The sequence below is a fragment of the Bacillus rossius genome, chromosome 1 (genome assembly GCF_032445375.1).
Source record: "Bacillus rossius redtenbacheri isolate Brsri chromosome 1, Brsri_v3, whole genome shotgun sequence".
NCBI lineage: Eukaryota > Metazoa > Arthropoda > Insecta > Phasmatodea > Bacillidae > Bacillus > Bacillus rossius.
The window spans coordinates 96,241,784-96,259,091 of record NC_086330.1 but is presented as its reverse complement, the minus strand read 5'-3'; the positions used below and the strand labels follow the sequence as shown (position 1 = coordinate 96,259,091).

Genomic DNA, 17,308 nt, shown 5'->3' with positions numbered 1-17,308 from the left:
CAATGAAAAACCGTCGTCTTGACTGACAGATTTTCACGCACTAACGTAATTGAGCACCTTTAGTGCAACGGTGTATTCATAATTTATTAATTCGCATTTGTAAACTACGAAAAACAAATCTAAGAAACAAATTTACGGAATTTGCTGTTTGTATAGATGATGTATAATGCATTTGCAAGGCTCCAACATCTCTCTCCCCCCCCCCCCCCCCTTTCAAATCCTCGTGGGAAATACGACAAGTCAACATTATTCACAGACTGAATAGTCGAGAAAGTTACCCTTGGATTCCCCCTCCCTTGAGTTTTCCAATCGCGACCGTTTTATCAGTACAGCGATTTCCACTGCATCCCTTCTCTTCCATCCCCCCGCACACCCTTCACTTCCACCAGCCATTCCTTTTCCACGGTCGCACGCCTTGGCGGGAAGCAATTTTTCCTGCGCGGGTGCCAGGGCTCCTTGCTGAGCGAGTTACGCCCCAGTCGCGGACAAATCGCCTCCCTCAGAGGCGCTCCCTAGCTAACGACCGCCATTGTCCGCGATTCTATTCGCACCTCGCCGCCGCTCGGCGGAAAGACAGACGCGCCCATTGGCTCCAGCCTCGAGACGTCGCGGCGGAAGACGAAGAGGCTCCCTCGCCGGCAAGGCTGCCAACTGCTCAGCCTCGGGACATGGCGAGCAGTAACTCTGTCGCCTGCCTACGGGAGGGAAGAAACATCTCGCTCGATAAGTTTCCGCTGGTCTCTACGTACTCAATTCCGCCATTCACTGTTCATTGTGCGTTGGCACGTTTTTATAGCGGTCCATTACAGGGGGGAAAAAATCACCAAAACGTCCGTTGTAGAATTTCACACCAATTCATTCATTTGAAAAGAAAAAAATGCTAAATGTTTCGTTACGTACGACACCTTTTTTTAATGGTATGTGTTTGTGTACTAAATAATATCGAGATTGTCATTAAGTGTCAGAAATGCTAAGCAGTTAATTACGCTCACAGGAATTTGCACCAAAATAAATTAGACACGTTATCTTAGGTATACTGTGAATGAGAAATTGCGGTGAAATTATTTCTTGTGTTATAAAATATATACACACAATTCCCTAACACACAACACGAATAGTCAAATCTCTGGCAGTTGCTATATTACTAGTTTCACTTGCCGTTGCTGACAATCGCAACACTTATAATATGTTAGCGTTAGGCTAGGGGGGAGGGGGTTGGAAGAGGTGAAGTAAAGCGGTTAATTATGAGGGCGAGGGGGTGGGAGGGGCTTATCGCCTGGCGGCGCCCGCGGCTCGCCGGCCGACCAATGTCAATGTTTTTCTTTTTCTCGTCATTACTGTTAGTTCAGGGCTATTTATATTAATTTAACGCTTTACCTGTCTTAAATTTATTGTTCTGTTGCAAATATTTCCAACATATATTTAATAAGGGTTATATAATGGGTGTTAAACGAAAAGCAGTGTCTGAAATTATCACTTGCGTGACGTTTTACACCCATTATATAGCACTTAGTAAATACTTGTTGAAAATATTTGTAACGGAACAACAAATCAAGAGAGTTTTTGTGTTAAATTTACACAGACATTGACTAATAATAATGACGAGAAATCAAGGAAAAAATAATCAACTAGGTGTGTGTAGCCCCAACTATATATAATCAAGAGACTTTTTGTGTTCGTAGTTCTTTTGTTTACGCAATCAGTGTTTACGTAATATTTCTAGATAATTAAAATTACCTAGTGTTAGTTATAGTTAAATTTTGTTTAAAAGATAATCCGGCACTTCTGATGGACAGAACACACGTACACCTCACCCTCCATCGAATTCCAGTGTCTAGTGAAAGGCATGTTGTAGGGGCAGGAATCGTCACGGGCATCGCGCATGCACGTACACTGGTACGATGACGTCACAGGAAAAACCAATATTGAGCGATAATCACGTACAGACCTATCCGTAAGGTCAAACATTTTACGCGGAAAAAAAAATTTCTGAACGCCTATTAGACTGCAACAAGGTATATCCGCACCCGCGGTTTTTTTTTTCCCTTGTGATTGGCGGCCGTCTGCGTAAGAAGTCGTTGCTTTGTTTGACCGGGCCACCCAGGACGCGTTTGCTTCCGCACTTAACTACTTCCCTACTTCTGTGATTGGTGTTGTTAACAATCGACATGTACCTGAAATAATCTCACCCAATCATGAAACACAGACGACGCTACAGTTTTTTTTTCTTTCAACTAGTCTCGGAATATATTTTCGCGAAACATGCATGCCCGTATCTATCCGTTGTGGGCTGAACCATCGCTGACGAATTATCAGTCTCGTAGTCCCGTAGTTATTCACACGAGGCAGTTGGACCGAAAGGACAACCCGACTGCCGCGTGGAACGAGAGGCGAGCCGTGCGTGGAGGAATCACGGGCCCGCGAGGGCGACAGTCGACGCGCGACTGTGACGGCACACACTCCGGCACTCCGCTGTGCGAGCAGCCGTTGACCCCGGCGACTCTCGAGCGACAGGGCAGCCACCTTCCCGCCGAGGCCTGGCGCCGACCAGCCCGTGCTGGACACTCGTACTCAAACATTCTGCATTTGTTCCTTCTGTTCGTTATTGGCCTAGCTTCGTCCATAACAGGCAAACAAATTAACTGTTATCGAAACATTTAAATATGCCATACTTTATAAGTGTTTGAAATCGGTGTCGGATACAGGAATATTTTTCAAAGCGGTAGAGGAGGGTTTGAGGAAAAAAAATAGAAAAAAATGTTTAAACTCGAACACATTTAAAAATAATTAAATTACTATTGACCTTAACACACTGACATATATGTCTACAGTAGTATCCTTAGGCGACTTGGCTTCTCATACAGTAAATACCATCTTCACTGATATGTCGAAAATCTTTTCATAACTTCGTGGGGAGGGGGGAATACATCTCCCAATTCACTGCAACCCCCCCCCCCCCCTACTCCCTGCGTCCGCAACTGCTTAAAATGTCTACAATTTTAATTAATGAACGTACCAAATCCACGTTACTCTAGAAACAGTATCTTGGCACGAAATGATTTCGCTGAACACAGCTTTCTCGACAAATGCTTAATTAGTCTTGGTATATAAAAAATTAGGAAGTCCATCCTGTAGGTCACTCAACCCATGAGGTTTTCCTGCTCCAAGTCGTAATGTATGCCTGAGCGTCGAGTCCACGCACAACAATTCTGGCGTTAGCGTCACTTAAAGCTACCTACGTGTGCATGACCGTGATGTGTAAAACCATGCCTTTGCCCGAACAGCAGGAAGAAAAACCTTCCATGTGCGTGACACCTTCATAGTTTATACGTTTAAACCAACAGCCTGCGAGGAGTAATTATTATTTTTGTTTACCTGTTTTTTTTCAACAGTGTATAATTTTCTAAGAAAATTGACTTCCAAGCACACACAAAACACCGTTACTCCATGGCTCGAAAAGTAGAGTAATTGCTTCGAAGATAACCACTGCGTGACCAATCTAGACCCGCGGACAGAACTGTTACGAATATAGGGAAATAAAGACAACAACTGTAACGTATTTTAAACAAGGTTATTCTGAGCAAAATAAAGTTAAACCTAGCAACAATACTTGGCATTTATTTTTTGGTAAGTTACTAGTGACCATGATTACACCATGTGCCACCCACTTATATAGGTATATAGCTTCTCCCAAATGAACCACAATCGGGCAAATGCTTTGCTCGAAAACATCTAACGATTGTAGCACCTAACATATACATACATTCGAACCTACTAAGAGATACCAGCTCTGAACAGCTGGCACACTTGTTCTGCTGTAATTTGGTAACACCTGATGTTTATTTTAGCTTTAAAAAATATGTATGCCTTTTCTTCGTCATTACATACTATATTTTAGTGTTGATAAAAATTACTTTATGTACAGTCAATATTTTTTTAACAGTAACTCGGGATTGTATTAATATGTAACTAATTGTTAAAGGAGTGGCACTATACTGAGTTCTGGCCAAACTTTTTTTGTTTTCAATGGTTTCTCTAATCACTCCACGCAAATTCTGAGATGATTGGTCGTGGCTGGAGACCCTCTTACCATTTCCCTGCATATCCGAAAACCAGACTGGGCTCCAGAATCCAATAAATACCCCAGGAATGGTTATATTTACAGTAGCTGTCGTTTGTGTTCAAGAGCGTACGCAGAATTTAATTTTGTTTGTGAAAATGATAGATTTTTTAGAATTTCAGGAAAGGGGTTATATCCCTCATCTCCCTTCTCTCCCCTGCGTTCGCCCCTGCTGGTGTTAGACGCCATCTTGTTCATTGGCTTGAGCTATACGGAATGCAATCACCCAAGAACTATTTGTTTACCGCTGGCTCCAGGTCTTCCAGGCTGCGTAAAACTGTCTGTTTTGGACCAGTCATCCGAGAAGAAAAAAATGCACAGTTTTTGAAAGGTAGCCTGGATGTACAAAAAAAACAGTGAAATGGTAAGAGTTTCTAGCCATGACCGAATCGATCGCCGATGTTTCTGAGATGTGTTACTGGCGCTAATGACTAGAGACGAGAAAAATTCGTGGATCCAATTCGCAGCAGGCTAATAACTTTACTTTTGGGCTGCTTTTGGGACTGGCCTCTTGACTTATCCAAAAAAGGAATGTGAAACCGCCGGTGAAATTAGGAGCGCGAATCCATAGCAATCGAGCCCAGTCATTTTCATTAGAAGGAAATTAAAATGTGACAATAATCCTTGCAGTCTACCCTGGAGGTTACTGAACGCGTGTATTTTTCCAGTCCCTACAAATGACTAGCCACGATCATCTCACGAATTCATTTCACTCCAGGCTGAATTCAACTTGCCTATATATAATCAGGTATATTTTGTATGCTGATTGGCCGATAAAAAAGTTACATTTTTTAGGCGTGTTACACGTGATTGGTAGGGGCATACAATTTTTTTTCGCGAAATAATCTGATTGTTCAATAGACTGCAATAAGGTATGCCCTACGTTCTTTAAATGTTTCATACATTAGGGAATTTTGATTTAATGCAGTTTTTGGACATACGCCATTGCAGTTTTGCACTGTTTGTCATGGAAAAATTCCTAAAATTAAAAAAAATAATAAGATAACAAATTCACAGATAGGAGAGTGAATCAGCTGATTGAACAGAACTATTGTGCTGTTTGATATTTATATGTTAAACATTTTTTGTCTGCGCTATCGTCGTTGTGTTGTCCATAGTGCTTGTTTAGTTTCATCGTTGGTTCCGTTTGTACGACATCAGCTGATTCAGTATTGTTATCTGTAAATTTTTAATCTTAATTTTTTTTTCGGAATTTTTCCATGACAAACAGTGAAAAAACTGCATTTAATCAAGGTATTCCTTATTTGGCCGGGCCATTCAGTACGCGTTTGCTTCCTCACTGGATAGCCGTGATTGGTGTGCTGAGAGAAGAAGTGTACCTGAAAGACACCCAGCCAACCACAAAACCCACACAGAGTTTTAACACACAGCTGGTCCGGAAATCTTTCAGTGAAAAGTACATGGCCCTGGTGATTGGGTAACCACTTCTCCTTGTTCATAACTGGCACGCGCCAATAGCAAGTGTTGTCGAATCATCAATGTGAAGTGAACGTGTATGTGCCATAAGTCCTCTTTGTTACTCAATGACATAAACGTGGCAACTCAAGACCCAGTTTTTGACGGAACTAAAGATGGACTCAATGATACGCACGTCCGTCAAGCGTATTTTAATTTAAATGCTGTCAATAATTGTGAAAAATTAAGTTTTATAGGTATATTGGATTGATGATCATGGAAGTTAAGCACTTAATTAACCATTCAACTCAATTTTTTTGCTCTGATATTTATTAAAATGTTTTCAGATGTTAAAAAATATGTTTAAATGTAAATTAATAACATTTAATGGAAGCAGCTAAACAAATACATATATTCAGAAAACCTTTAAGACAGTAGGGGTAACTGGCAATAGGTTTCTTGTTAACATTTTGGAGTTTATTTCATCCTTCCGTCCGTCGAAAGTTGAAGCTTGGTATGGTTTTGACGGACGGGCGGATGGAACTTCAAGGGGCAATGTGATTGGCTGCAGCTGAGTGTGGGGGGAGGGGAGGCTTGGCGCGCTCACCGGCGGGCGAGCCGAATCCCGCGGCGTAGTCGGCCCAGTTGCGGTTGAACTCCTGCGAGCCGTCGACGCGGCGCTGCACCACGGTCCAGCCCTGGGGGTCGCACGCCGCCACCAGCGGCCCGCCGGGGCCCGGGGCGATCAGCGCCAGTCCTCGGGCCGGCGCGTCCGCGCAGTCTGCGGACACACGCCTCGTCACACACCGCCACTAGCTGGCATAGCCCTCCACCGGGGGATTGAGGAGCCCCAGATAGAAGTGGTGAATCGGGGTAGGCGCCAGCAGTACTGGGTCTAAGGGTTCAAGGCCCCATCAGTCAACTGTCTGGTCAGCTGAGGGAGCAGGCCGGTGGGTGGGGGGGGGGGGGGTTGCCCTGGTGGTGTCGATGCTGGGCTGGGTGGCCTCAGGGTCTCGACATAGCTGGAGCCCTAACAGCTTTCCTGGTTGGGTTTATAAGGATTGTATCCATCCCCTTCTGGACATGGGTAACACTGCATCCATCTAAAGCTGACCAGACCTCCAGTCATATTATGATTTATGCCTTAACATGCTAAAATTTGGAATAAACATTTCAAGATTAGAAATTATATCAAAAAGATGTAAAACTCCAAGGTGGTGGGGCCTCAAATCCCCCTGAAGGCTGTAGTGTAGTCTAGTGGCAGTGGCTGGTCAGGCTGTGCGCTCGAATGAGAGGGGCCTCACCTTGAGGCAGTCGCTCCACGATCTGCTGGTACTCGTGCTGCACCCTGGTGAGCTGCTGCACCACCGCCGTCATGGAGTCGTCCGTGCAGTTGTCCGCCGCGCCCGCCTCCTGCAAGAGGGACCACCGCCGTCACAGCCAGCGGCCCGCTGGGTCACACTCTCGCCTCCAGTGGAGAGGGGGGAGGGCGCGGCACGCAGGGTCAACTGACACAAGGTGCTTGTATCGTGTACACTGCCCATACTTTGGCCTATATCCGTGCAAAAAGCACAAAGCTTTAAGATACAGAATGTGTTCCCCCTCCGTCGATATCCCCGAGTTTACCCTGTCTCACCATTCCATAGATACTTTTCAACAAACTTAAATAACTTTCATGAAATGTTTTCACAATACATAGCTTGCCGTGTTACCATTGGCCCAGGGGCGAATAACTTCATCACCCCCCCCCCCTCCTCTTGTTATTTAATGTACAACTTTTTTCGAACCCTGCGCTCTAAATAAATCTAAAGACTGTAAACATTACCGTGGACATAATTGTAAATGGGACTTGCGCATATCACACTACTTGTTGCGTATCCTGTGAATTATATTTTTGTCCTATTGAGGGTAAAACCTAGCATTAAAAAATCTTTAATCTCAACTCCTGTGCCCGGGCCTCGGAATTTGATTTCCCCCGCCTCAACCACTCGACGACCCTGTTTCCATCGACATATAACAACTAACTATGCTTCTGTTTACCTCGAAATGGTCTGTAATTATTAATTCTAGATAATGTAAGTAAAAATCCTGTCAAGGACTACCAGCGACACGAGAATTTATGATTAAAATTTATACTGGTTTTCAAATACTGTACTACTGTACGAAAATTTCCTGGCACTTTTTCGCACCTAACATAGTGTTAATTTCATTGCATTTTCCACGTCAATGGGGACCCTTTCTTTCAGTCAATATCTAATTACTTTTTCTAACACGTTTACACTTGGAATAGGTTAAAGCTAGATTATTTGCAGTTTTTTTGGTGGGAATGACTGTCAAAAAACAATTCAATTTTTTTTTTAGATTATATGGAATGCATTATAAGCCCTACATTATGTAGGTATAGAAGGTTCTTCGTGACAAAATGGAACAAATGAAGGAGCTGGTGATGGGCGTTATTTTGATGGTTGCCAGCCTTTGAGTAGAAGTCCGAACACATCGCCTGCAAGGGAGTGCGTTCCGCCGCACTCATTTGAACCGCGCGCGTTGCGTCGCTCAGCCGCGCGCGCTCTACGGTGACACAAATAAAGAAAAGCCAGCTTCCACCATCTTCATAAATTGGCATACTTCTCCCTACACTTTCTTTACTTCCTTTTAAATATATATATTCATACGCCATTTTCTGTTTTTTTTTTGACTATGGACAAACAAATGCTTTTACATTCTGGATGATGTCAAACCGGCACTGTCCCTTTACTGGGAAATTTCCATGATTTTTCCAGGGTTTAAAGTAAATTCCCTGACCTTCCAGAATGTGGACACCCACGCGCGTGTACATTCCTCAGCTGACCACATCACCGGACGTTCGCCCCAACCTCCAGGGCCATGCCCATCTTCGGAACATCCCCTCGCAGAAAATGGGCTCCCCTCGCGGAACAGCCTTTGAGAAATTTAACACGCGCAATCAAAGTTCGCGGAACTCGTTTCTTACATCCATTACGTTAGGCGAAGAGTTGGGGCAGTAAAAGTAGGTGGGGAAGGATCTGATAACTGGCGAAATATCTTATACGCCTCGGCAAGCACGCGCTTTTCGTCGGGGAATAATTCCGAAGGCCTCCTTTAATTGCCGTGGAAACAGGAGGGCCAGGGAGCAGTAAAGGGGGGGGGGGGGGGGCGCCCGGGGCGTGCCAAAGAGACCGCGAATCTGATCGGGCCGGCGATCCGGGTGGTGTTTCTGCCACGGAGTGAAGGGGGAAGGGGGCAGTCCGGGCCGCCGCCTAATTGGACAGCGCCCGGACGCCCCATTAGAACGTCATCTTCGCCGGCCGTCGGGCCGACCCCTCTCGGACTCCGGCGAGTTCAAGGTCGCAGGCTCGCTCCTGCGGTAATAGTCGCGGACAGGCCGGCAAGAAAAGAATAATAATGGACAGGCGAGTGAGAGATTGACCGGATGCCCGAACCCCAGACAGAACCGAGGTTGTTACGCGCGCACGAAATTGGGCTGAGGCGGAATGAAGAAAATGACCAGATCTCGGAACAGTCGGTCTGAAGTGTTTTTTTTTTTTTTTTGCGTAGTCTCAAAGCAGAACCTTGCAATTTATGACAGCTTCTAGACAACGCCGCTGATAAGGCCGGTTTTGCAATGTAAGTATGTAAGATCTTTTTTTTCTTTTACATGATAAATTTGAAAATAACCTCCACTCTAACCAGTAATTAGTACTGGAATGTTTTTCAAATTGCTTTTACCAGTAAAAAAGAACAACACAGTTTAGCTAAGCAATGGTTGAGTAAAAAAAAAAAATGTTAGAATGGTTTAATATAAAAAGGGTAAGAAAGAGCCACAGAACATAGAGAATAATCTTGACACGAAGATCACTATTACAAGGCATACTAACTCGAATAAAAACATGTGAGCAAGTCGTACAATACTCGCCAGGGATGTGCAGCACCTAACCTCGGCAAGGAACAAATTCATGTAGTCTCATGTTCCAAATATACTTATATCACGAAACTCGGACACAAAATTTAACGTAGAATTCTTTAAAGTAATGCTGAGAGTAATAAATATAAGCAAATCGTATTTCCAACTACTTATCTGAACGCGAATCACACGTAGTTTCCGCAACCACCGCTAGAATATGCTGCCGGAGCAGCTACGTCGACTATCGAATCATTCGTTTTGCAGAGCTATAGGTTAAACTATATAATGAAACGGCTTCGATAAAAGCGATAAAGACGTGAGAAAAAAAAACCCCGGCTTTGGACCTGATTGTCTACAAGGAAGTGTAGTCTATTAAAATACTGCTCATCTTGTTAAAACTAATTAAACAGATAATACTATAAAATTTCTCTTTGGCTTCGTGAATTTTGGTTTGTGCCATCCGTCACATTTATGTTCCTTGCAACTTCCTTTACATTCACAAAATTATGCCTACCGAATGCTATATATCGAAAGCTAAGATGTTATACATCAAAAATGGCCTGTGGTCAAAATAATTTCCCTTCTCCTCCCTGACGTGTGTGGTCACGCTCAAGTTACTTGCTAACAAATTTAAACTAAGTTAATTGGGTTAGGAGAAGTGTGGCTTGATTTGAGGCAAAATTAATCAATTTTCCATCTGATTAACCTGCAAAGTTTCCGCTCAAGGCCGGTGTCACACTATGCGATTAAACTGAAGAGTTTGCCAGTTTCTACTCGGTGATATCTTCCAGATCAGTTCGAGTTTCATCTATTTACTTAGTGCATAATACACAGACCTGCATTTGCGCTGAAAGAAAAATGTTGGAAAGAATATTCAGCAAAAAAAAAAAAACCCCGCTGTGGAAGTTTTAATCACAGCTGCAGAAACGCATTGTGTGGCACCAGCAAAAGGCTTCCTTACACGGTAAACATTTTTATACATGGAACTGAAGAAATAATGTAAAATTACATATATTTGTAAATTTGTACATTTTCATGTAAACAATTATATCACTACATAAATAAATGTTCGCAGTAATACTAGCAGGACATTTATGCTTCTGTCCGACCTGACTGACCGTGTTGTCCGAACATGCTGTCTGATGCATTTTCTGCAGCAGCACGCCACATTCACTGCCTGAAGCAGCTGGTTCATTCGCTTGTCTGAAGCAGTTGGCTCACATGCTAATACATAGCGGGCAGCACGGTAAATTTCTATAGATATTTACCTTGGCTTTACTCGAGAACTTTATACAAAATTTAGAAAAGGGAACGTTTATTAATGGAATTTCGAATCTAATTTTTTTAATTTAACCGAGATTTTTTTATGTATATTTGTGTCAAACCTGTTATTTTCAAGCTTACATTTGTTTATAATTTTACATTATTGGGTGCTTGTTTTCCGAAAATGCTGCACATGACGAAAAATTAAAAAAAATTTTGTTTGGAAATAATTATTTTCGCGTGATTTTCAGTATGACTGTGTCATCATGCTTCTTATTGTTCATGATTGTCAGATGAATATAGATGTGTCTATCTAATCTCGGATTTTCAAGTTCGCCTATCCAGTCAGACATATCACTCCACGCAACGTTAACCATGAGCACCTGACGTCATCAAATGCCATATGTGCATCTGACACACCAGGCGGACGCAACTGCTCGAATGCGGCAGGGCCAAGTTTGCAATAGGGACTATAGGGGAAACGCGGGCAAGTGCTAGCGAACCTGGCGGTGCGGTGTGGAGTGTACCTACGTGTTTGAAGCGCGCGAGACTAGTTACAGCAGTGGCATATAGCGGCTGCGGAGAGGAAAACAGCTGGAAGTGTCTCGCGGTCCGCTCCACAGCTCCCCTCGCGTGTGTTCCGGCTGAGGCGGGCTCACCTGGCGCTCCTCGAGGCCCGGCAGCGCGGCGCTCAGGTTGGCCAACTGCGCGCGCACTGCGCCCAGGCCGCCGTGGAAGTTGTCGCACTTGTCCTGCAGGGCCGACAACCCGCCGCCCAGCGCCTTCACGCTCGCCCGCTGGTTGTCCTGCCAACACGTGCCGCCTCCCGCGTCAGCTAGTTCACACCCGCCACCCCGTGTTCAGTCCACTATTACAAATATACTTGGATGGTAAATAAATAGATTTATTTGTAGTCGTTCAATTTTTAATACATCACACCAGTTCGCATCTCAAGCCAAAATATTTACTACTGAAGCTTTATTGAAAGCGGTATCAAAATACTTGAAATTACAAGATGGGGCGGCCTAATTCCTCTTAGCACAGTTCTCAAAAGTAGTTAAGTACCAATGGGCGCAAATCTATAGGATTCGCGAGGGAGGACCGTGGAAATTTCCAGTGGAGGCCCGCGCGACCCGAGAGATTTGCACGCGGGGTTAACCGAAACGTCATCTCTGGATACGGTACTTCTTTGCTGTATACTGCCCGTATTTTTTGGCTATTTGCATAAATTAAGCAGAAAACTTTCAAATAAATAGAACTTTTCCATAAGACATGTGTAGTTTTGACATCAAACCCGTTTCACAGTCCCACTTTTGCAAGTGCAGGCAGGCAGGCATCGTGTGCTGCTTTGCAAGCGGCCCTTGATAGTGAGTTACACCTACCTGCTCCTCCTTGACGAGCGACAGCGACGACTCGGTCTGCGCCAGGCCGAACTCCAGCTTGGAGATCTCGCGCTCCAGCACGGGCAGGCTGCTCTCCACCTTGTTCTCCAGCCCCTCCAGCGACTCCAGCAGCTGCAGCTGCGACTGGTGCAGGCGGTCCAGCTCGGGCAGCTGGCGGCTGGCGTTGAAGGCCGTGGCGACGGCCCGGCGCGCCGAGGCCTCTGCCGCCTCCAGCCGCGCCTCCAGCTCCCCTCCCGCTGCTCCCCCCTGCTGCTGCTGCTTGGACAGCCGCCGCACCTGCCGCTGCAGCTTGCGCAGCGCCATCTCGGCGTCCTGCAGCTGCTTCTTCATCTGCCGCTGGTGGCGGAAGCGCGGGCCGTCCGCCTCGGGCTGGGGCGCGCCGATGCTGTTGTCCAGCTCCTCCTGGCGGTCGCCCTCGGCATCCTGCGGCCAACACTCGGCGTCAGGCGCGCGTCAGCCACCAGGGGTTTGTTTTGTGAATTCCCATCGCGCTGGACGGGAATGTTGTGTATCAAATAAATAAAATGATTTAACAAAATTATTTATTTGACGTGAATCCTATGGACGTTTTACTTGACAGTCGGGCAGCCACGCCAGAAAAATTACAACACCAAACCACGACAAAATCGGCCCGTCGTTCACAACAACTGGCTCTACTGACTCCAAATCAACATCACAATAATGAGAGAGCATATCCACGTCGATTACCAAACAATGTTCTCATTCTCCGCTGCTTCTCGCGAGGTGGACGGCTGAGGCTCGCTCCAGCGCAAAATTCGCGCCTCTTTCGAGGGCTCGTTTTGCCCCACTGGCTCATTCTCTGGGCTACCTTTAGCCTCATTCGATACCTACGACACTTCTCTACGTTTTTAATTGCTTTTGATCAAGCGATTTGGCTTGTTTTCTTTCTCTCAACTGGCACAATTCAGTGCTCACTCACGAGCAAATTAAAGTTTAAATCAAGCAATTCGGTCTATTACTTTCTGAGTTACAGCTCTCCCTGACTGCAATTCGACACTGCCCATTAATGCTCATTACGTCATCACTGCAAATGTTAACCGGGTTAAATCATACGTAACGACCACGAACCAAGTCTGTTCTACTAATTATATGTAAGTATATTTACTTCAACTCTCTAGCTTTCATAGATTAAGATATTTAAGCGGTGTCGAATCCTCAGCCGAAGTGACACCCAACCCGAGATTAAAGAAATTCGTATTCCTGTCGGAAATTCATGTAAAACACCAATTTAACGCATTCCAGGTGTCACGTCAACATAATTTAAATTAATAAGTAACACACTGTATTTTTTTATAAATAGAACAGAAATATTCATGCAAAAATTACAGATATTTGTCAATTTTTACATTGATATGAAACAACTGTATCACTACTAAATAGTATTCGCAGTGATACTGGGTTCAGATTCTTGCCCGGGCATTATACTTTATGTTGTGCCAGTACCTCCAGTAGTTAAAGGTTTTTGTAAACCGCCCCCCCCCCCCCCCCCCACCAATAGATTTTCAGTATTAACTGCGCATATTAATAAGCACGGTAAAACAAATAATGTCCAAAATTAATTATTCGGTTATCTTATCCATGGTTTAAAAAAAATTATGCTTGAATGGAAAATCAATCAAAATATAAAATTATGCGCCAAATTTCGTAAGAAATACTCAGTATTATCAATATCTTTCTTGAAGTATTACAAACTATTTCTTAGCAACTGGTTTCTAAAGGAATATTTTGTAAAAGTACATAAGATCGTTTTCTGTGAACTAAAAAAAATGTAAATTAATACATTAAGAAATATAAATTGCCGCGACTTCCAAGGTCAGGTGCGGCCTGGAGAAGCTAATCACTCCAGAGTATTCTTATAGCTATTGGGGTTATGGAAAAAAGAGTGAAAAAGGGGAAAAAAGGGGGGGGGGGGGGCTACAATAACTAGCAAGGGGTGTCTGTCAGTAAGCAAGGCGTCAAAACAGCTATCACTTGTCATTATATGTCGTTAGTAATTACCGTGGTTTTATTTTGGTTTGTTGGAGTTTATTTTTAACTTTGCAAAATTACTATTATATATCACGTAGTTCAAGTATAAGAAAAAGGCTGGTTCCTTTAACCTCGCCCCAATAATAGACGAAATAAATTGAAAAAATAAAACGATTATGACAAACAATGATTCAGTTGAAATGTATTCAGTTCAATGTCGATTCTAAACGATTCCAAAATGTTTAAATTAGAAAGGGTAACTATCTACAGTCAGTTGTGCTAACTATTACGACTTCGGATAACATGTGTGCATTCGTCCGTGGTAAGGTACATCTTAGCCAGTTCATAACATCACATGATTTTCAATAAAACTGATTGTGATATAACAACGAATAGTTAAAGAAACCCGATTTCATGTAGGAAATTGCATAACTTCGTTCTCTGTCTCGTGGTTTTGTAGTCATTAAAACAATGTTGTATTTAGTGAGAAAGCATTTGTAATACTGAAATATCTAAGAGTGTGCTGCAGATCAATGTGATTTCTAAAATTTGCAACTTTACGGACACGATATTTGTAGGTGTATATTTATGTACCAGAATCGTTCCTTCGGAAAAATACGGTAAAGCTAAACGAAAGAAACGATACTAGATTAACAAGCAAGCAGGAAAAACCATTTTGACAAACGATACGACTGGAGTAAAAGTACTGTTTCGTTGCAAACGAAATAGGTAAAGAAGGAATTGGAAGCTTTAGAGATATCGATAGGAAGAAATGAAAATAAACACAGATAGAAGGAATGAGGAAATAAACCGAGAAGATACGGTTATTGGACGTTACAAAACGGCAAAAAAAAAATGGCTGGGGAATGATCCATGGAGATGTTAAAGATGGCTACCAGAAAATGTAGTACATGGAGATAGAGGAAGGTTTCATAGGTTTCACCCCAAGGAAGGAATTTCGTCCATAACATATAAACGAGGAACGCTAGTTCGACGCTTATTCTTTCTTAAGCTGTGGTCACAATGCCACGACCAACACAACACGGAAAATCCGATTATATGTCTTACACCATTCCAGATCGACAGAGTTAATTGCGTAGTGTCACAATACCATGACAACATTAACACGGTCAACTGTAATATGGCTCTTGGTATATCATTCTAAGCCAAATATAGGCTTCGTCTATTACACAAAGCGAGTTTATTTTGGATACAACTAAGCAAGCTATAGATATGTTGATAAAGGTCAGAAAATAATTCAGCTGTTAGCTATGCCAAAAATAAAATTAAAAAATTTAATAAATAGTTGAAGTTACACTACAAATGTGATAATGTACACTAAATGCTAAATGTCCTTTTTTTTTCAGCATAAAGATTTACCAACTGTGTTGATATTTTTGAAGTTTAGTTCTATAAGGTTTTCGATTTGCTTTCCATCGTGCGGCACGACACCACAAATTATTAATAGAATCTACTTCTTGCAGACCGTCGGGGCGCGTATTTTGACGCGTTGACGTCACTGTGACCTTTTATTATATTGGCTACTGAGCGTGTCGGGCCTGTCGTGTCGTTTTCGTTATGGCATCGTGACTCCAGCTTAAATCTATTAGGACATTCAACTAGTAGACTTAATATTTATACCTAATGCTATGTTTAAAGGCCACATCATACGTACATATTTCTTCAACAAACGAGATCATTTTTTTAGCTTGGCTTGGTACAGTCAGTTTTATGTGGCTATTATTTAATGTATTAAATCAGTAACTGACTCCATACATCTGAGTCTTTTATGTCATTACTTGGAAGTCCTTAAGCAAAATCGCAGTAAGTAGTCTTAGGCCGGTGTCACTCTATAACGTTCTGCCACTGCAGTTAAAACTCCCGCGGCGTTGTTTGGCTGAATATTCTTTCAGCCGCTTTTCTTACAGTGCATAATTGATCTAGAAGAAATTTCCTGGTATTAAATGGCAACCGTTCAGGTTCAACAGCTCAGTGCGATAGTGGCCCTTATGTTGAATGACTCCTAGTCGTATGCCTGAATCGCGGAACTTCTGGCAAATAACTCGCTGCCTCGCCTACACACGTCCACGTGATGAAAAACAGTTGCTGAATCGCCGACTTTCATTATTCATATCGCGTCTTCGTGCTACAATATTCGCAGTCTTGTTACCTACAGCTCCTCCCCACAATCCTCTTCCGCCTTGAGAAGTTTTTTTTATTTTTTTGCATCGACGCGAAGACATTTTTCTTTGACGCAAAAAAAAGAAAAAGTACGGTGTAAGCGCGATTTTCGCTACCATACGCGGACAGGTCTCTGGAGACCGACAGTACTCCCAGCTGCAACTGCTAGTTGCCCTACAAGACGTGTAATTGTTTCCTTTGTAGCTGCCTGGATCCCGCCAGTGCCAACTGTTTCCTTGGAGTTTCTTCGCCGTCTGTCTTCACTCAAATTCCATTCAAGAAATACGGGGCTCTTTGCCAAGCCGGATAAGGAGGAGGATTGAAATCGTTACAGGTCGTACGAACAAACAGCCAGGGGCTTATTTGGTAGGTAATTTTTGGATAGCATTGTTGTCACAGTTTCAACCAGTTATTTTTTTTTAACGAGGCCGTTCGTTAGATTTAGAAGTGAAGCGACGAGTATCAGCAGAAAAGACTCCCTGTCGTGAAATAAAGCGAAAGAGACTAAAAAACACGACGGTGACCTTAAAAAAAATAAAGAACTTGGTTCAAAGCTAAATAAACAAGCCGTCTTCGCCGTCCGTAAACATGTATGGTTGGTCTACTCCTAAAGTACGGTAAATACAGAAAGCCTTTTACGTTCATCATCCTACAAGGTTCCCACGAGTTTATTCCAGCTAATTTCCTGAGTTCTTCCTCTTCTCCCTGTCCCACCCAAGGTTTTTTGCTGTCTCACTGATCTACGTATATGGCATGATAGAATTTATAGATCCCGATAGGATTGTATAGCATTTGGTTAAATAACAAACAATAGTAAAATACTATAAATTACCTGAACAATTATTTGTTTGGCTTATATACACATTATTAAAGAAACACATTTCAACAAAATGTATAACATATATGATTGACTATAAAATTCTTTCCTGCACAATATTATTATTATTAAGTATTCAACACTGGCAGCGTAAGAAATAAATCTAGCGTAGGTTGTTTGATCAACTTATTAAGAATAAA

At 43.0% G+C, this 17,308-nt stretch overlaps 1 protein-coding gene across 1 annotated transcript in view; it reads right to left on the bottom strand.

The window, feature by feature from the left end:
* LOC134532216 (protein scabrous) overlaps positions 1 to 17,308 on the bottom strand; it is a 118,652-nt gene that overhangs the window by 16,802 nt on the left and 84,542 nt on the right. The window contains exons 4-7 of the mRNA XM_063368667.1: positions 12,101 to 12,544; positions 11,378 to 11,524; positions 6,841 to 6,949; positions 6,144 to 6,317 (exon numbers count right to left, since the gene is read on the bottom strand). Coding sequence (XP_063224737.1) covers positions 6,144 to 6,317; positions 6,841 to 6,949; positions 11,378 to 11,524; positions 12,101 to 12,544 — 874 coding nt within the window. The remainder of the gene's footprint in view (positions 1 to 6,143; positions 6,318 to 6,840; positions 6,950 to 11,377; positions 11,525 to 12,100; positions 12,545 to 17,308) is intronic.